Source organism: Labeo rohita, chromosome 4 (assembly GCF_022985175.1).
Source record: "Labeo rohita strain BAU-BD-2019 chromosome 4, IGBB_LRoh.1.0, whole genome shotgun sequence".
In the NCBI taxonomy this organism is placed as follows: Eukaryota; Metazoa; Chordata; class Actinopteri; order Cypriniformes; family Cyprinidae; genus Labeo; species Labeo rohita.
In genome coordinates, this window is record NC_066872.1 from 30,912,681 (window position 1) to 30,934,476 (window position 21,796).

Sequence of the window (21,796 nt, forward strand, 5' to 3'; positions counted from 1 at the left end):
ATTACTGCTTTGGATCTGTATTTTATCAAATAAATGCAGGCTTGGTGAGCAGAAGAGAATTCTTTAAAAAAACATTAAAAATCTTGATTATATATCAAGTTTAATACATACATCAATAACTTGATACAAAGTAATATTTTCATAATAATTTAATTTAGTAAACAACCTGTTTTCTTTATAATAGATTGTGTACTCTGCAGACTTAAAAACAGTATAAATCTTTACACATAAAAATAGCTGCTTTTCTGTTTTTATTGATTGTTTTATTAATTGTGATGCTTGTTTACTGTCCAGGCCTGTCTAACCCACACCACTTCTTTGCTCTCGTGGTCATCTAGTTCTGCCCTTAGCTTGTCCTAAGTAAATCAGACCATAAGTATTAGCTTGCAGAATCACATCTCGCCCTGTCCCGTTCTGGAATGAGCTGAGTGGTCCACACACACACACATACACCCCCATAGCATTAATACCCCCTCTGTGGAGGCCTCTGCTCTCCCCACCACACCCTGTTTTTTCTGCCTCAAATTTTTTAATGACAAAATGTTTGTGCGAAACAATCGGGGTTGACTTTTCTCTCAATCCGGGGTATAGTGTTGGGAGCTTACGCGGTTCCGGTACCCAGCAGTTCAGACGGCTAACAAAACAGGCCAGATTTACTTCTGCTTCGGTGGCTGCCTGCAATGCTTTTCACCCACAGGAAAAAGACCAGAGGGGCAGAGAGCATACGGCGGGTGAATGAATGAGCCAGGTCGGACGCCTATTCAAACCCAGGCGGGAATGGGTCCGCGTCACTCCGAGATCAGCGTTTCGCAGTATCTACACCCACAATTGTAAGCCGCTCGGGGCTTCTGGGAAGAAACTTTCTGTTTGTTGACGTGCGTTTAACAACAAGGCGTCATTTTGCGCAGTTATGAGATGAATCTAAATGACCACAGTTTGATGCGTTCGATTCAAACCGTTCGATTCATTTATTTATCTAGCGATTTTACTGTAAATCTGTGCCAAAAAAAGTATAAATACATCTAGGCAACAAAAAGATGAGATGCTTATGGGAAAAGCTTACATAATTAAACCGGGACAAATATTGTAGAACTAATTAAACAATAAAAACATGACAAAGAAAACAGTTTCAATAATTACTCTGACATAAAGTGCCATATTCTCTACATAAAAAAATATATTTTAACAAATTTGCCAGCCGTATAACTCGTATAAACAATTTTAGAAACAAAAACTGCTACTCAAAATATTTCCAGTGACCTTTTAACCGTTTTCAGACCCATAGCTGTATGGTCCATTGGCTCAGGCGGAATATAACTAGACCTTGTGCACGCCGGAGCAGTGATGTGGAATCCCATGTCTCTGGCATTCGTGGGAATGGTTCGGTCACTCAAACGGTCACATGGGTCGCATTTCTGTGAAGTATCTCTTGCGTTCCCACACGTTTACACGCTCACGTTTAAAGCATTGCAGCATACATGGCCAAGTCTTCATATGACTAGCTTCTCTCTCAATAAAAAAAACACAAATGGTTTTTGTTTACATAAAGCCCACAGTGCACACCATAACCGCCAGTGCAGCAGTTGGCAACGTTTTCACCAAAATGATGGTTTCTTAAGTGTAGAAATGAGTTGACCACTTTTCTTGACCACTTTTCTTCATCGGTAAACTGCATAAGAATGCTGAAAAAAGAAGGTTTTTTTTTTTTACATAATGTCTTGTACTGTTTCGGGTTGGGTTTTGGAAGCAAAAGATCAGTAGCAATGATATTAGAAGTTCATACTTCTGTGAGACGTCTACAGTATGAACATCAGTCTTTTTTCAGTGTTCAAACAGATACAGTGTGACTGAAGCTTTCCAGCATTTCCAGAGTTGCAGCACGTCTTGAACTCCCATAGGGGCTCAGCTGGTGGGACATTGTACAAGTTCTTCCTGTCTTAATTTGATCACTTTTGTCCGCAGTTTACACTGTCCAATATGAGTTTTGAATCAATATCAGGTCCTCAGAGAATCTGAGATCTACAAAAGCCTTGCACTGCGTATGTAGCATCCATGTTTGCATGAAATCACAAAAAGTCTGAGCTCAGTGCAGTTCTGACATCTTCATTATTCATCCTGGTTTCCTTCAGCAAGGCCTTTCTTGCATAAAGACTGCCTCATGTGCAAAACGAAGCTGTCTAATTTGAGACTTCCTGCTTTTTTCCATTAAACTCTTACGCTCGCTCATTTACAGGTAAACACCTCTGTCTTTTCACTGCAGGTGTTGCATTTAACAAAGCAGCACCACTGGAACTTGCAGTTGCACTGCCATACGCGTGTATATTGATGGGTGTTGTGGCCCCGGCCGCAGCACATCAGATTGCAGCCGTCCGTGTGAGGGGACGTGTGGTTACACAGCCGCCCTCTCGTTCCCGCGCTCCCCGTCGCAGCATCCTCCTCGCAATAGTTAGGCGAGCGCTCCAAGTAAACCAAGTCTGTGTCGGTGGGCTTTATGTACCCACGGGACTGCTTGAGACGGAGGAAAGAGGGTTGGCGAAAACGCGTGGCTCTCACGGCCTCCACCTCGACCGCAGTGGAGTAACGCTCCTTAAGGACGTAGCCGATCTCTCGGAATTTCGGTAGAGTCGTCCAACAGGTTTTTGTGGTACATGAGCCGGAGACGCCATGACATTTACATTCCAGCTTCATCCTTTCTTCGAGAACCTGCAACAGTAGGGAAAAACCCAGTGTTACCAAATGTTTTTGTAAATGAGCTAATGTACAGTGGACATCAAAATTAGAGAACCTGCAATTTCCTAGATTTCAAGGTTACTGCTTAGTCCTTTTTGAAGTTATCCAAACAGTGAAAAGAATTAAAATTAGAGAACACCTTACAGATACCTCAAAGTAATGGTGTTAACTTAGCACCTAGTGCTATTTTTTTAAATTGCATGTCAAAAATATATTGGAAAAAATATACTGGAAAATGCAATTACATGTATAATTCTAAATATAATGTAAAAAATCTTAAAATAAAAATTGCAACCAATTTATATTGCTATATTACTTAAATTTATCTACTATCTTTATTTATGATATTCTGACATTATATTGATTTACAATGCTCAGACCTCTACTAAAGCATTAAGAAATATTTATACACATTTTTTAACTTTTTTTTACATTTTAACAATCTTGAATTAATATTATATTTCGCATTTTTATAAAACGTGGTTTATCTGGTTTTTATTTCCTAGTCAGATTCCCCTAGTATTTTACAGCGGGCATGACTTCATCAGAGGCCTCTGAAGCTGTGGTGCGAGCGAATTCATGCAGCTGACGGGTAAGGGAAATTCTTGACATTTTATTTTGACTGTTTTCAGCAATTTGAACCAAAACCCCATTATTCAATACGTCCTGAGCAATGTTTCAACGTGCGATGCCAGATATCTGTCAAAACTGAGAGGAAAAAATATGTTTTAGCCAAATCATACCCTGTAATTTTCTCTACCTTCCGAAGGGCCACATCAAAGGATGGGAGAAATGTCCATAATTCTCAAGTCCCCATTTATGTATATGGTTACATTTGAGTTAAAAGCAGAACTATTTGGCTGTTTGATGTGTTACTGATATGTTCAACAGACAGCGGTACGTGATAGTTGACTTTTACCCGTTTAGTTAAAGGTTAATATTCCCCTTCAGTGATCCAGTGCTGTTCCTATGTAAGTTTTAATCCCTCTGTGTATCACAAATCATGGTTTCCATGAACGAAATCACGTGAAAACATTGTAATTCTTTAGTTACATTTTGTATGTGCATGTGTATATACAACTTGCCTTTCTTCCCGCTTCGTTATTGTGCAGGTTCATTAGTCTCCGTGCGTTTTTTTTAATCTCTCGGGCGTCCACGAAGCGTCTGGAGAACTCCACTCCGTATTTGACGTCTGCCGAGCAGCCGCCCCATTTCCAGCCCTCCTCCTGGTCGTGATAGCCCTGCTTTTCTCTGTCGCAGCCGCAGTGGCTGAGATTGCCCTGACTGCAGGCTGCTGTCACAGCGTGGGCAACGCCTGCTGCCGTGATGGCGTAGGTAAATGCAGCCTCCTTGCTACCTAGGAAGAAAAGAGCAGGACCTCTGAGACTGTTTGACACCATTGACATCCCAAACCAGTGATGTTTAATCTTTGTTAGATTTCCCACTCAATGGTGTAGCTACTGCATTTACTAGCAGGGTCTAACTTCTGATGTGAAGAAGCAAAACACACCTGACTGTAACTTTTAACCTTGAGAAATGATTAACTGGTTCACATTTGTTTGATTAGTGATGGAACTAAACTCTGCAGGGAGGTAAATCTCCAGGAGCATGACTGAGCACTCTTGATCTCAAGATTGATGGAAGGAGACTAAACTGACCCCTGCTGGTCGGCCTTTATGAAAAGAGGTTAGTGAGAATGGACTGACCGCTATAAAGATGTCTATACTAATGCATTAATGACCTAATGTAAGTGCAACTGTTGCACTGGTTTGTCCAATATGAAGGAATGGGAAGGTGAATTGTTCAAATGTATTTCTGAACTGTTTGGGTTAGTAGCTGATGGTTTTGCATTGATCTTTTTGTGCTTTGTGTTAAACCTTTCATAAAACATAAAAAAAAATTTAGTTATTTTTTAAAAATTTTCCTACTTTTTCCTACTCTTTTATTTTTATTCCCCAAAAATGTTGGTTATTCCATTGTACATGGGCGCCATGTTGTGAAGAGTTGGAACTCATCACGTTCGCAATTACAATCGGACCTTGTTGCCAGATTTTAGATGAAGATTATTCATCGAGGTCTACCAATAATACAGTATTATTTTATTATACATCAGTTTGTGTTTATGGTATAAGCAGGAAAAAAATATGAAATGGCTGTTGTTGTCTTTTTTAGGGTAGTATCCCTCACCAATGATTTTTATTTTATTATTTTTCCCTCAAAATGTTGGTTATTCCAATGTACATGGGCGCCATGTTGTCAAGAGTTGGAACTCTGGTCGTCACGTTTGCAATTGTAGTCAGACTTTGTTGCCAGATTTTAGATGAAGATTATTCATTAAGGTCTGCCAATAATATATATAGATTTGCGTTTACAGTATAAGCAGGAGGTAAATATGAAATTGCTGTTGTTCTCTTTTATAGGGTAATATCCCCCCTCATCAAGATTTTTTATTTTATTTTATTTTCCCGCAAAATGTTAGTTATTCTATTGTACATGGGCGCCATGTTGTGAAGAGTTGGAACTCTGGTTACAGTCAGACCTTGTTGCCAGATGTTAGCTGAAGATTATTCATCAAGCTCTGCTAATAATACCGCAATATTTTTATATACACAAATTTGTGTTTACAGTACAAGCAGAAAATTTAAAAAATAAATTTCTGTTGTTCTCTTTTTTAGGGTGATATTCTTATCAAGATTTTTTTTTTATTTTATTTTATTTTATTTTATTTTATTTTGTTTTGTTTTGTTTTATTTTGTTTTATTTTATTTTAGATGAAGATTAGTCATCAAGGTTAGCCAATAATACTGCCATATTTTAGTGTACACCGATTTACTTTTACAGTATATGCAGGAAATAAATAATAAATTGTTGTTGTTCTCTTTTTAGGGTACTATCCCTCATCAAGATAATTTAATTTAATTTAATTTTATTTTATTTTATTTAATTTTATTTTCCCCAAAAATATTGTTTATTCCATTGTACATGGGCACCATGTTGTGAAGAGTTAGAAATCTGGTCATCATGTTCACAATTATAGTCAGTTTATAGTCATTTAGTTGCCAGATTTTATCTGAAGATTATTCAATCGAAGTCTGCCAATAATACCGCAATATTTTAGTATACACCGATTTGTGTTTACAGTATTAGCAGGAAATAAATATTGCAGGAAATAAAATATTTTATTTTATTTTAGTTTAGTGTAGTTTATTATTTTCCCCAAAAAATGTTAGATATTGAATTGTAATGCAGGAAGTAAATAAGAAATTGCTGTTCTCTTTTTTAGGGTTATATCCCTCATCAAGATATTTTTATGTTATTTTATTTTATTTTCCCCCAAAAATGTTAATTATTACAATGTACATGGGTGCTATGTTGTGAAGTGTTAAAACTCTGGTCCTCTTCACACTGATGTCATAGAAGAACCATTTTTGGTTCCACAAAGAAACATTCGGTAAATGTTTCATTAAAGCATCATCTCTTTCTTACCTTTTAATGATCTAAAGAACCTTCATTTGCCACAAAGAACCTTTGTGAAACAGAAAGGTTCTTCAGATGTTAAAGGTTTTTTATAGAACCGTTTAAACAAAAAAGGTTCTTCTATGGCATTGTGAAGCACCTTTAATTTTAAGAGTGTATTCAGACCTTGTTGCCAGACTTTAGATTAATATTATTCATCAAGGTTAGCCAGTGATACTGCATTATTTTAGTGTACACCGATTTGCTTTTACAGTATATGCAGGAAATAAATATGAAAGTGCTGTTGTTCTCTTTTTAGGTAATATCCCTCGTCAAGATATTTTTATTTAATTTTCTTCACCCAAAATGTTGTTTATTCCATTGTACATGGGCACCATGTTGTGAAGAGTTAGAACTCTAATCATCATGTTCACAATTATAGTCAAACCATGTTGCCAGATTTTATCTGAAGATTATTCAATCAAAGTCTGCCAGTAATACCGCAATATTTTAGTATACACAAATTTGTGTTTACAGTATAAGCAGGAAATAAATATGAAGTTGCTGTTCTCTTTTTTTAAGGTAATAACCCTCATAAAGATATTTATTTTATTTTATTTTATTTTATTTTATTTTTCCTCCCAAAATATTAGTTATTCCATTGTACATGGGCGCCATGTGAAGAGTTGGAAGTCTGTTCATCACGTTTGCAATTACAGTCAGACCTTGTTGCCAGATGTTAGCTGAAGATTATTCATCAAGTTCTGCCAATAATACCACAATAGTTTAGTATACACCGATTTGCGTTTACAGTATAAGCAGAAAATAAATATGAAATTGCAGTTGCTTTCTTTTTTAGGATAATATCCCTCATCAAGATATGCTGGCAGTGAATCTCATAAAGGCAACAGTGATTACCCTCTCCATCCTGCAAAATGGAAAGAGACCATTAGCATTGTGGTTTTCCTCATAGCTAAAGCCGACGTCCTATAACTGATCACCGGTGCAGGATAATTCCCTTATCCAGCCAAGAGATCTGAATGCTACAAAGTCATTGTATAATTTGACAAGCAATGCGTGCCTGGATCTCCTGGTGAATTTTAACTACTGTTATTCTAATGGATTTTGTGGGAAAACCTACTGGCCTTTCAGTAAAGTTCACAATGGCTAATAAATAACCTACAGTTTATCCGAAAATCCCCATTCGAACAATTTTGAGAATTATGACATTTTTTCTATACTGTAGGTACAGCGTGTCCTTTATGTTTGTTTGTTAAACATTTTAGTTACACTTTTAGCTACTAATAAAAGTCTAGCACATTCAGCTCTTTCAGAGTCAAAATTGGTACAGACTTTGAGTAAACAGTTTGTAGATTTCATCAATTTCTAGACATCTTTCTCTCACACAAGCAGTTTGCACAAGAGAACATAAAAAGCTTTGTACACATTAGGACCCACATAAGCAACATACATTTCCTTGAACAAAAGAAATAACATTATGTTGTGTGGAGCCAACTAACCCCCAAAAGAGTGATTGTTACCAGGACCATTGGATTAAACACAGCCTCGCACCGCACCCTGACCGTAACAAAACATTTCTGACTGAAAGGCAATTTATATGTGAGTGCTATATTAAAAAAACGTATTACAGTGTGTTCTCCTGGTTGAGGTTCTCACAGTTACTGGTGCCATTTGTGTGTGTATAACTCTGCAAATGTTTTGTTGAAATAAAAGTAATTGCAGACAGATTGCATCCACTTTAACCTCTTTTCTTCTCGCTTGTTTCGCAGGGCCACAGTATCACGGAAACAAATCGCACCTAAAGCAACACGTGCACACACACACACACACACACACGAGTACAGCTCACGGGGCTGCACCTACTGACCTACTCTCAGCTCTTGCCCAAAGACGGTCCTCTCGCCAAGGGCAGAGCAGTTCCACCGGCCGTAGCGAAACTGATACTGGCACTCATTGATGCCCAGCTGAGCGCCCTCCCCAATGACGATGATGGCATCTGGGCGGCTCTGGCAGATGGCGCGCTGTCGGGGGGCCAAGCCGGGGATCTTGTTGCAGATGATGTTCGCGCCCAAAGCCACGACTGAAGACAAAGCCCTTTGGAGGAGACCAGATACACTGATGTCAACATCTGATGTAAACCAGGTATACAAGATATGAGGACAGTTCACCCAAAAATGGAAATTCTGTCATTATTTGCTGTCGTTGCAAATGCTTTGAACCCATTGACTTTCACTGCATGAATAATAACAGAACATTCTTTAAAGAAATAATCTTTTGTGTTCTGCAGAAAAAAGAACACAATGAGGGTGAGTAAATGATAGAATTCTCATTTTTGGCTGAACTATCTCTCCAGCATTTCCTTTTGTTGGTTAGTAGACTGCACAAAACTATTTAAAGGGATAGATCACTTAAAAATGAAAATTCTGTGATTAATTACACACCCTGATGTCGTTCCAAACCCGTAAGACCTTCGTTCATCTCAGAACACAAATTAAGATGTTTTTGATGACATCACAAAGCTTTCTGACCCTGCATAGACAGCAATGCAACTGACACATTCAAGGCCCAAAAAGGTGGTACTCTTGCCAATGCATGTCAAAGACTAAAAGGGAAAAGAGGGAATCATTGAATAAAGTCTTGTAGCTTCATAAAATTAAGGTTGAACCACTGATGGGTTGAATCACATGGGCTATTTTAAAGATGTCCTTACTGCCTTTCTGGGCCTTGAAAGTGTCAGTTGCATTACTGTCTACGCATGGTCAGAAAGCTTTCATTCTTAATTTGTGTTCTGAAGATGAACGAAGGTCTTACGGGTTTGGAACGACGTGAGTGTGAATAATTAATGACGTATACATTTTCATTTTTGGGTGAACTATCCCTTTAAGATGAAAAAGGCATATTTATAGTTCTCCTAAAAGATTTGGATAAACCCTTCAAATGCCCTCATGATTTAACTGCACTCACACTTACAGTTTTCTCACAGACGTTTCCATTTTTTTCAATACACCACAGGAAACATTTTAAGAATTGCCTTTTACTATAATGAAAGAATTTAAGAGCATCTCATGACTCATTTAAAACAGAACAACAAACAACTCAAAGTTCATGATTCAGAGCTTTTACATGCAAGCGTTGGACTGAACTTGATTTAAAATGGGAAGGGGGTCCCAAATAATGTCTAAACAGATTAGCAGACCAGCGGTACACTGTTCTACAGACAAAGACCATATACAACAATGCGACTGCACAATATACAGCCCAATTAAAGTGAAACTACACATATAAAGTGGATTACTCTTGTAAATCAAGCCGTGTGTTCGGTTGTTCTGTAACAAAACGAACCCTGGTGTTAGTCTATTGACTAACAATCAACTTAACAGGATCCATAAATATATTAACCTCTTTAAATGGATTAAACATCTCCCAAGTGACACAGTGGGAGATGTTGCCATTGATGAAAGTCCCATTTTAGAGCAGTCCTGATGAGCCAAGAAAGCCATGCTTGAGAGGGGCTACCAAAATGTCCATTCATCAGTCATTTTAATAATATTCAGCAGATTTCTTCGATTAAATGCAGTACTTTTACATAGGTCTTGTCTGAGGATAGTTCATATGAAGAACATTGTAGGCTCTAATTACTCTACAGGCTACCAAATGAACTACGAATCAGAGAACAAAGTGTCAGTTTGACAAGACTCTTAACTCAAAGCTTTAAATAATGATGACCACTTCTGAAAGAGTGACCAGAATCTATTTAAAGTATATTTTTATGGTCTGCACATACGTTTGAAATGTGTGGCTCAGTCATTTCTCCACAGTCTGAACTTTAGTGCAAATAAAAGGTTTGCTCTTTTCCAGCCACATCTCGCACATCTCGCCCTCTGTTTTTTCCAAATGCGGTTTTCCAATTACAAGCATTTGAGATCAGAAACATGATGTTGTAATGAGTAAAACATTGTCTTCACACTCTCACGGCAAGTGAATGAAAGGTAATCACATCTGCTTTGACTGAATAAACTGGTTTGTACTGGCATGACAAGTCTAGCCTATAAGTGGGTGGTATGATTCTTATATAATTGGAGATCTGCTCATTTGAATGATTAATTGCAGTATGAATTTCACTGTAAAACATACTGTAACATTTGCTACCTGTATAGTTTAAAGTTTATAACTATTAATGTTGTGGGTAACAAGCATGCGAGTTATGTAATCAGATTACTTTTTCAAGTAACTAGTAAAGTAATGCATTACTATTTAATTTTCAAGAAGTTACATTTTTAAATAAGTAATGCCAGTTACTTTGTTTTCCTATTTAACTGACAGCTCTTCCGTCCCCATGTTGAGAGAACTTTGGCGTAATGATGATTAATGAAGATTACAGTGGTTCTAGACTAAATGTAAACATGCACTGATTCATCTCACTTACTCAAAAACAGGTTCAGTATTCCTCAAAATGAATACAAACAGTGAAATGCAAACTCGAAATATGATGTAAACCGGCAATAAGTAAATATGTTAGATAACACAAATATCCTTTATGTATTTAATCCCTTTTTATTTGCTGCTGGCCTTCGATGATCCAATTCAGCCATACTAATAAGCAAAAATTACTTTAGATAAACTAACATTTGTGCTTCATTTTTTTTTTTTTTTTAATTACTGAAGAGTGTTGAACTTTCTTTGCCTGTGATTTACTGCACAGACGTAAATTACTTTTCCTTCAGCCTGAGGCTTATTCTATTCACTTTTGGTGTGAAAGCGTTTTTACTTTTGACAAAAATATATTTTTTTTCAATAATAAAAAACAATCAAGCAAGTCCTGCCTAAATTTAAGAAGTAATGCAAAAGTAACGTAATGCGTTGCTTTCCATAAAAAGTAACTAATGTAATTAGTTACTTTTTTTAGGGAGTAACGCAATATTGTAATGCATTACTTTTAAAAGTAACTTTCCCCAACACTGATAACTATTGTGTAATTAACTGATATAACCTACTTGAACTACTAAGATCTGCTTTGTATAAACTAACATTTGTGCTTCATTTTTTTTTTTTTTTATTATTAAAGAGTGTTCAACTTTCTTCACCTGCGATTTACTGCACAGACGTAAATTACGTTTCCTTCAGCCTGAGGCTTATTCTGTTTGCTTTAGGTGTAAAAGGGCTTTTACTTTTGACAAAAATGTATATATATTTTTTAAAATAAAAAAACAAACAAACAAGCAAGTCCTGCCCAGATTTAAAAAGTAACGCACAATGCATTTCTTTCCATAAAAAGCAACTAAGTAATGGAATTAGTTACTTTTTTAGGGAATAACGCAATATTGTAATGCATTACTTTTAAAAGTAACTTTCCTCAACATTGATAACTATTGTGTAATTAACTGATATAACCTACTTGAACTACTAAAATCTGCTTTGTATAAACTAACAATGGAGCTTCATTTTTCTTATTACTGAAGTGTTAAACTTTCTTCGCCTGCGATTTACTGCACAGACGTACATTACGTTTCCTTCAGCCTGAGGCTTATTCTGTTCGCTTTAGGTGTGAAAGGGCTTTTACTTTTGACAAAAACGAATATATATATTTTAAGATAAAAAAACAAACAAACAAGCAAGTCCTGCCCAGATTTAAAAAGTAACACAAAAGTTACGCACAATGCATTTCTTTCCATAAAAAGCAACTAAGTAATGGAATTAGTTACTTTTTTAGGGAATAACGCAATATTGTAATGCATTACTTTTAAAAGTAACTTTCCTCAACATTGATATCTATTGTGTAATTAACTGATATAACCTACTTGAACTACTAAAATAAGCATTGTATCTCAAAATACACTGATAAACACCATAATGATGCAGATGATAACCCAGAAGACACATAATAAGTAAAAATAATTAAAATGTGACTTTCCACCACAATGGCTAATAAACATGCAGCGCACGTGCAGTGTTGCCCACACAAACACCATCAGTGCAACACACAACACTTGGTAATTAATGGTAATTAATACTTTTTATGTCTTAAAACCACAATTGTGCAGTATTTTTTTAGGGAGTAACGCAATATTGTAATGCATTACTTTTAAAAGTAACTTTCCCCAACACTGATAACTATCGTGTAATTAACTGATATAACCTACTTGAACTACTAAAATCTGCTTTGTATAAACTAACATTTGTGCTTCTTTTTTTTTTTTTTATTATTGAAGAGTGTTGAACTTTCTTCGCCTGCGATTTACTACACAGATGTACATTACTTTTCCTTCAGCCTGAGACTTATTCTATTCGCTTTAGGTGTGAAAGGGCTTTTACTTTTGACAAAAACATATATATATTTTTTTAAATAAAAAAACAAACAAACAAGCAAGTCCTTCCCAGTAAAAAGTAACATAAAAGTAACGCACAATGCATTTCTTTCCATAAAAAGCAACTAAGTAAAGGAATTTGTTACTTTTTTAGGGAGTAACGTAATATTGTAATGCATTACTTTTAAAAGTAACTTTCCTCAACATTGATAACTATTGTGTAATTAACTGATATAACCTACTTGAACTACTAAAATCTGCTTTGTATAAACTAACAATGGAGCTTCATTTTTCTTATTACTGAAGTGTTAAACTTTCTTCGCTTGCGATTTACTGCACAGACGTACATTACGTTTCCTTCAGCCTGAGACTTATTCTATTCGCTTTAGGTGTGAAAGGGCTTTTACTTTTGACAAAAACATATATATATAAATTTTTTAAAATAAAAAAAACAAACAAACAAGCAAGTCCTTCCCAGTAAAAAGTAACATAAAAGTAACATAAAAGTAAAGCACAATGCATTTCTTTCCATAAAAAGCAACTAAGTAATGGAATTAGTTACTTTTTTAGGGAGTAACACAATATTGTAATGCATTACTTTTAAAAGTAACTTTTCTCAACATTGATAACTATTGTGTAATTAACTGATATAACCTACTTGAACTACTAAAATATGCGTTGTATCTCAGAATACACTGATAAGCACCATAATAATGCAGATGATAAACCAGAAGGCACGTAATAAGTAAAAAATTTTCCACCACAATGGCTAATAAACATGCAGCGCACATGCAGTGTTACCCACACAAACACCATCAGTGCAGCACTTGGTAATTAATAGTAATTAATACTTTTTATGTCTTAAAACCACAACTGTGCAGTATTTAACACTTACATTTATTGTGTTAATTAAACTGTTTTTTTTTTTAATTAGTACATTTTACAGTGACTGGTATATATATATATATATATATATATATATAAACAAGCCATTCAGCATTTATTTCTCAAGCACAAAATGTCTAAAGTATAATTGAAGTACATGCACATGCTCAGTCTGATTGTGTAATACAGCAGGTGCACTAAATAATGCAATTTCCAACATGTGGAAATGATGATTTGTTTGCACTCTTAAAAGCAATTCCTAATAAGATGACTGTCTAATCTTGCAATGCAATAACGATAAACCCCTTTAACCTCACTTTAATTGTCTCCAGCTGTTAACTGTTGTGCCAAAAACGACAAAAGGATATTAAAGGTCAGAAAAAGAAAGCAGTTATTCAAACCTACAGGTAGCTGCCGCTGGTGAGGATGAGGAAGATCTGTGGGTAGTAGATTGACAGCAGTGCACCGCAGGATGAGATGCTGCGCATGGTGACATTGAAGAGAACGCGTGGAGAAAGCGAACTTCTTAATAAGTTTAGTCGTGACGTTACGCTGCTGCTCTGCGCGCCGCGTTCCGTGCGTGAGCTGCGGGCGCGGAGACACGATCCGTCATCTCTTGCGCGCTACGGGCTAATTCAGAGTGTGCTCCCCGCCGCGGGCTGACGGCTGATTTTAGGGATTTCGGGTCTTGTGTCGGTGCTTTGCCATTGGCAGAGGGGGGGACACTCCAGTCCGCCCACCTTTACGGGCACGGTTGAGTGACATCTCCGCCTTTTTGTAATATATTGCGCTTAATGTCAGAGAGATTGATGAGACATCTGATTCGAAACCGTTTCTTTTAATAATAATAGTCGCACGGTCTATTGGGAAGCCCTTGTTTACTTTCTGCAAGATACAAAAAGTGAAAGCTCTTCTTCTTTGACAGACTACAATTCCTTTCAGTAAATGATGCATGCAGCTTCTCTCATCACTGTCGATGGCAGGCATGGCGGTGCGAATCATGAGGGGGTTTGGGAAGGTCGGAGACCCCTAATTAAGGCTTGAACCTTCTCTGAATTCAGCATTCACATGTATAGATCTATTCTTTTTACATAGTATACGTTAAATAGGTCCAGCAGCCACAAAAGTAGCTTACAAGTACAAAGTCGCGGTAATAGGCGATGGAGAAAAGAAAAGGTCGCGTTATTAAGTCTGACGCGGTAACCATAGCAACAGTAGGCGGCTCTCCATTAGGATCCGTATCAAACGGTATATATCGACAAAACGTGATAATAATAATAAGTATGTGATTATTTATTATAACATTTAGCTGTCACACGTATATCAAGACAGTGTTTTGTTGAAAAATTCCAAAAGACATGTCCGTGTGGCGCCAAAACAGCTCTGTTTCGTGAGGCGAAACTTTCCTGACGAGAAATGACCTTAAAACGTCGACTCTCCTATACATAACTGAGTGTTTTAAAGACTGTATACAACTAAGCAATGATTGGCAAGTGTTGGAAAATCCAGCTTAAGATGGTAACGTGGTTTCTAGCTGGGTTTAGCTGCTCTTCAGGTAGGTAACTTAGCTGGAGTGTTGTTGGTCCAAGATTGTTTACCAGCGAAATAGTATTTTGAAAGTCAGCAAAGTTTAAACAGCTTTTTTTCAGTGTTTTCCTTTGTGTTTCACAGAACAAAGAACTACATATCGGTTTGGAGCTGTTTGAAGGCAAGTAAATTATGAAAAAACAATTACCCATAGTCTAAACCCTGGTGGAAAAACCAGCATATGCTGGTAGGTATGTTTTGATGCTGGTTTAAGCTGGTCCTTTGCTGGTTTATGCTGGTCCTTAGCTGGTTTATGCTGGTCCTTTGCTGGTTTATGCTGGTCCTTGACCAGCAACATGACCAGCAAAAACCAGCAAAGGACCATCTTAAACCAGCATCAGAACATACCTAACCAGCATTCCAGCATCAAAACATGCCTACCAGCATATGCTGTTTTTTTCACCAGGGAAAACAAAATGCTGGGTTGTTTCAACCCAACTTTGGATCAAATATGGACAAACCTAATTGTTGGATTACATTTTTAACCCAAAAGTTGAATTAGTCCATTTTTTAAATAATTGTATTATGACAGTCACTACTTTAGTGCCATTTGTACACAGTGCAACCTTTCTTTCACATACAAGCAAACCTACAACCAGATATTCAGAATGTGCAAACAACAATAACAACACAAACTCGTTATTTATACAAAAATATTTGGATTCCCCACCATACACCTTTCTTTCAGAATGAAAGCTTGCTCCCTCTAGTGACAACTGCTAAAAGTGCTTTCTGTTTTCATGTTATAGACAAATATAATCACACATATAACACACAAGTATATAATCAGTCATGTGCAAAAAATAACTAAGATAATTTCATGTAAAAACAACAAATGTAGTCTCATAATGGAAAACGCTGTTGTCAGTGCTGTTGGGTGATGGGAGTTGAATGGTAAAGCAAAGCAAACAAATGTACCGTCTCTTGTAAAGATGCTTTCTGCAAACAACAGCTTGTTTGCTCTAAGGCAGGGAACGTTGGACAGGATAGAAGGTGGAGAATTAGCTGTGCAATATCATAAGCTTCAAAGGGTGGACATGTTTATGAGCCTGTGTCTTGAGATCAAAGTGCACAGCCTATTCAGAGTTTCTGCTTCTGTTTGTATTTGATGCTTACAACGGATCCCAGGTTTTGCTAATGGGATGGAAACTTGAACCAGAAAGCTATGGGTTTGGATTCATGTTATTAATTTGGCATCCGTTACCATTTTGTATGTCGCTATGCATTTCAGTCCTGACGTGAACAGTGCTGCTGGGGAGCAAGATGGTTGCAATTGACCTTCTTGATAATTTGCAAGACCTTGTTATGTGTGTTTCATTCAGTATAGCCAACCATTCAATCTAACGTTGTGTTTGATGAAGCAAATCCAGCTTTATTTTGGGAAAATAGATGCATTATACGAGTATACCTCCCTTTCTTCCACTCTTACAGAAAATGTAAATCCTTTCCTGATGATGTATTGAGTTTTTATTGTGTTGTTTTTTGCTGATATGTACATGCACAAGCCAAAAGAATGGCTGACATATTTGAAATCTTCATATTTAAATCCATGTTCCAAGCCACTTGTAGATAAAGGCCATGTCCCTATACAAATTTGCAGCCAAGATAAAATTATGGATGATATTCAAAGAATGGAAGGGAGGAACCCAAAGGGAAGAGAAAAAAAAACACCCCATCAGATGCTTTTGTTAGTGTTTTTGACCACAGAGCTTTCTAGCCAAAACTGCACTTTAGCTGCGCTCTCATAGTTTAGAAGGTTGCACAATGGAATCTGTTTCTTTTCATTTGCTTCATCAAGATTGTAGAGGAAAAGAGGACAATTTTCCTTGTCTTGGGGGAATATCATTGTCTCATTGCATTTTGTCAGTGATCCGTTTGCTCGAGAGCCCCTTAAAAATGCCAGCAGAGACGGAAAAGGCTTGTTTAGCACTCTTGTTGTGTTGTACGAGGAATGGAAAGTGGACATCAATACACCCCACCTCCCTTCGGGGCTGTTGGTTTCAATTCTTCATCTGCAATTACTTTCTGGATTTTTTTTTTCTCTCTTGCACCCTGTGACACGGTCCAAGTGCGTGCGATCAACAAGTTGGTAAATCACAGTTGATTTTGACCACATGATGCTCTATCGCAGTTGAATTTGATCACATGATTATGATACTCGGCTAAATCCTCAGAGCTGACAAAAGAAAATTGTAAACACGTGTACAGAAATGTTTTCGAGACATGTCTTCCCAATTACAGTCCATTTACACAAAAAAATAGATGCACGCAAAAGATGAAAAAACGACATACTTTCATTAATGTGTTGCTTATAAATGTCTCTGTAAATCACACAGTTTCCTATAAGTTATTCCAGAATTTATTCTTTTTTTTATTGTTCTCTCTCACTCAAAACATAAACCAGATGCTGGTACGTCTACCCACAAACAGATGCAGAAACAGCTGGAGTAGTGACAGTGTGGTTTGATATTTACCAACTGGCAGCATATCGAGTTTCGTTCATTAATAAATAAAAAACTGCTTTCTTTTTTACATTATGTACTTTATAATATCCCTAAATTGTACTAGTTGCTCATATTATATTATATTATATGCATGCATTTAAAATGCTTTATTTGTTTGGAAAAAAAAAGCTTTAAAAATCTTTAAAAAGGCCCAAGTTTGCAACAGTGAGGATTAAATTAAAGTGCAATATTCAAACACACCAGTAGAGGGAGGCAGAGCTCCACAAAATGCTACCACCCTACCAGTATTCATACCAGGCTTCCACCCGTGACTGGTGTAAGGATATCCACTTTATCTGTCCCTCCATCAAAGTAAAGTCCCCACCTCAGGTTTAGCATATGCTAAAGCTTCCCAGCTCCCCCCACATCCTCTGGCCTGAGCAGTTTGGATGAATGTCCACAAGGGGGCTCTACTCGACTGCCTATTTGTAAAAAAATCGAAGAACTGTGTTGCCGCCCCAAATGAGAACTGCACCTCACTGCTCCCGCCATCTTGTATCCCGCCCTCTGAAGTATAAACTTATCCACTGTCGATTAAAGCTGAATCAAGACCGCCTGGCTCGGACCCAAAGCCCGCCATTTTTTAGAATACGAGGCAGAAAAATCACATTCGAACAGCATTCGTTGTCTGCACGTGGAAAGATCGTTTATAGATCGAGTAAACAAACATTTAAGATTCTAGGATAGTATTATTTAAAAAGATGTTGGTGATACATACCGTAGTTTGTGATACAAAATAATGTAATGCGTAAATATTTCATGAACCTCTAGTTTGAGGGTCAAAGGGCAAAAAGTTTGACCTTTTATGTTATTGTTATTTACAACATAAAACGAAATATACAAAATGAAGAACGAGATCAAGCTAAAAAGAAACCAAGCGCTGGTATTTTCCAGTGAGTCTGTCTTTCATGCCATTTTTTTTTTACAACAGCCTCGCTTTGTTAGTGCTGACCTGGTTGATGGGGTCTGTGTGTAATCACACGGGTGGACTGAAGGGTCACCGAAATGGCTAATTGACTTCTAATGAAAGTTCTTTCTCCATTCGGCTCCATGTGCTTGTGAATGCAGGATGAGGTAGAGAAGGAATCCACAGGTCAGTGCAGAGAAGGATGGAAAGACTAAGATGGGTAAAAAAAAAAAAGCGAGGCTTGTCGTTTTGGTGCCCATGTGATGAATGCCTGTTGGGACAACAGATGTGTGGTGATGTCATTTAGTGTGCGAGTGAGTGTATGGGGAGGAGCAATAGCAAAGTGCACTCAATTCTCTGGTCTGTAGTGTAATCCTCAATCATTCCTGTTAAAAAGACTACTACCATGCTGGTCAAAGCTGGTTTATGCTAATTTGGTGGGATTTTAACCTATTGCTGACCTCTGGTTTTCAAGGGTTCAAGGTCTCTGCTTGAGACTAGACACTAAAGGCCTCTTATAGTTGAAAAAGGTCATTTCTAGAGGCTTTTACCTTTCAGAATCCTGCCGCCACTGACCAGCCACCTTTCGCAAAACCCTGTCTTGCTATAATGGGCCACTGAGCGAAAGGTTTCTGATTTAATTGTGGTTGCAATGTTAAACTTTTGCCTCTGTCTTCTGACTCTCTGTGAGAGGCATAAGAAGTCAATTGTTCTTGCGGTATGCCGTGACAATAGCTGTTTGTCATCATGTGGAGCCAGAGAGAGACGGGGCAGCGTACACAGTAACTTCACTACACCGCTGCCAGCGCTAGGCTTCCAGGCAGGGTCATACCAAGGTCAAAGTACTCTCGATCACACCATGTTGTGTGCCAGTTACGCCAGTAAGATCACCTTTTTCTCGCTGCACTTTTTAACCCATTCAGTTCTTTCGGTTTAATAATTCCAAGTGATTTTTGTCTTGAGTTTTATTATATTAAAGGGATAGTTTACCCCAAAATTAAAAGGAGAACTCCACTTCCAGAACAACAATTCACAAATAATTTACTCATTCCCTTGTCATCGAAGATATTCATTCATGTCTTTCTCCCTTCAGTCATGGTTTTTGAGGAAAGTATTTCAGGATTTTTCTTCATATAATGGACTTCATTGGTGGCCCGATTTTGAACTTCCAAAATGTAGTTTAAATGCAGCTTCAAAGGACTCTAAACAATTCCAGTCTTATCTAGTCTTATCTAGCGAAACGATCTGTCAATTTGTTTCGGAAAAAAAATAAACATTTGTATACATTTTAACTACAAAAGCTCGTGTAGCACAGGTTCTGGGATGCGCGTTTACAACGCTATGTACTATTGAATGACGTCGAAAGGTCACGCAGAACGTAGGCGGAACTACAGACCCAGTGTTTACAAAGCGAACGTGCAAAGACTAAGAAAGCGTAAACGCTGTTTACAAACAAAAAGGTACAACAATGTCCTCCTCTCAAGTTGTAGGACAAAATAAGATGGAGTTTTTCGCCATACTCAGTACACAGATGATGAACTTACACATGATTTGTAGTAGTGATGGGAAGTTTGGATCATTTTACAGACTCTGACCTTTGAGTCTCGTTCAGCAAAAGGAAAGAATTGTTCAAGAACGACGCATTACTAATTCGTAGCATCATGGACGCGCATCCCAGAGCCTGTACTACACTAGCTTTTGTGCTTAAAAAGTATACAAATTTTTATTTTACAAAAAAAAAATGACGTCGTTTTGCTAGATAAGACCCTTCTTCCTCGGCTGGGATCGTTTAGAGCCCTTTGAAGCTGCATTTAAACTGCATTTTGGAAGTTCAAAATCGGGGCACCAATGAAGTCCATTATATGGAGAAAAATCCTGAAATGCTTTCCTCAAAAACCATAATTTCTTTATGACCGAAGACAGAAAGACATTAACATCTGGAATGACAAGGGGATGAGTAATTCATTTGTGAATTGTTGTTCTGGAAGCGGAGTTCTCCTTTAATTACTCACCCTTACGTCATTCCAAACCCATAAGACCTTAGTTGATCTTCAGAACTTAAATTAAGATACTTTCAATGAAATCTGAGAGCTTTTTGACACTGTATGGACAGCAATGCAACTGAATCGTTCACATGGCCCAGAAAGGTAGTAATTCAATCTTTAAAATAGTCCATGTGACATCAGTGGTTCAACCGTAATGTTATAAAGCTACGCATACGCCGTGGTTCCTTTTGTGAAAGCACGTCGAATACTGACATGGAAAAGAAGACTGTTGAATAAAGTTGGTAATTTTGTTTTCTTTGTGCACAAAAAATATTCTCGTAGCTTCACGGTTGAACCACTGATGTCACATGAACAATTTTAACAGTGTCCTTACTACCTTTCTGGGCCTTGAACCTGTCAGTTGCATTGCTGTCGATTCGATTTCATCATCTTAATTTGTTTTCTGAAGATAAACAAAGGTCTTACGGGTTTGGAACGACATGAGGGTGAGTAATTAATGACAGAATTTTCATTTTTGGGTGAACTATCCTTTTAATATTGAAGCCGAAGACCAGCTGTCAGCTGGCTGACTGTTGGGGTTGAACCTGTTATGGTTATTATTTAAAACTTAATATTTGGACCAAAATGGTGTTTTTAATTTACAGATTTCTAATGGGTTTGAAGTGAAGGTCTCTAGGGGAATCGTACACATAAAATGGCTTGCTTTCAGAGCCTCAAAGCTTACGTTTTAGTGATGTATATTTTAAATGTGTGATTTCTCGGCCACAGATTAAGCCAAATCTCAGAATAAAAGGGATTTTTCAATGGAGAGTCACTGTTGATAATGCAGTTTAGTATAGGACTAAGGTTAATCTGTTTCTGGGAATGGGACCAAGATGATGCAAATATGAACAAATTCTTAACTGTATTGCATGATGTGCAAAATAAGCAGTTGTAAAAGAAACATCTTTGGAGCACTTGTCAAATCAAAGAGAGGCTGAGAGATTCCATACTTTTTAAGAGCCGAACCGACAGCATATCAAAGCGCCAACACCAGAAGAAATCACTCTTAATGTAAAGTGATACACACAGCTGTCGGCCTTAACTGGGCTCACCGTTTTTCACTTCAGCTCAGACAAAGAGGCCATGCAGAGCCAATAGTCACATTTTTCACCTTGGGCACTTGATTTACTGTGAAGAAATAGGTGTCAGGACTGAGAATATGTTATGGATGTTATCTGGTTTTGTGATAAAGTCATAGGTGCGCTCTGGGTTTTATCGTTCTCGCGTTGCCTTGAGCCTGTGACCCCTGTCTGAGGACACGGCTCGTTTCTCGGTAATCATTCACTTGTAGCCTTGGGTTGCAGGGCTGTGACAGGCATTGTCTTGGCTCTTGAAAACAAAGTAAAGATATCT

The 21,796-nt window shown here is 37.4% G+C and overlaps 1 protein-coding gene across 1 annotated transcript; it reads right to left on the reverse strand.

Annotated features, from left to right (window-relative positions):
* Window positions 1-986: 986 nt before the first annotated feature.
* Window positions 987-14,014, reverse strand: wnt7ba (wingless-type MMTV integration site family, member 7Ba). The gene is made up of 4 exons (XM_051107053.1): window positions 13,803-14,014; window positions 8,075-8,301; window positions 3,816-4,087; window positions 987-2,703 (listed from the first exon to the last, which is right to left on the reverse strand). Exons 1-4 carry the CDS (start codon window positions 13,883-13,885, stop codon window positions 2,224-2,226), a joined length of 1,062 nt encoding a protein of 353 aa, XP_050963010.1. The 5' UTR covers window positions 13,886-14,014; the 3' UTR covers window positions 987-2,223.
* Window positions 14,015-21,796: the final 7,782 nt, after the last annotated feature.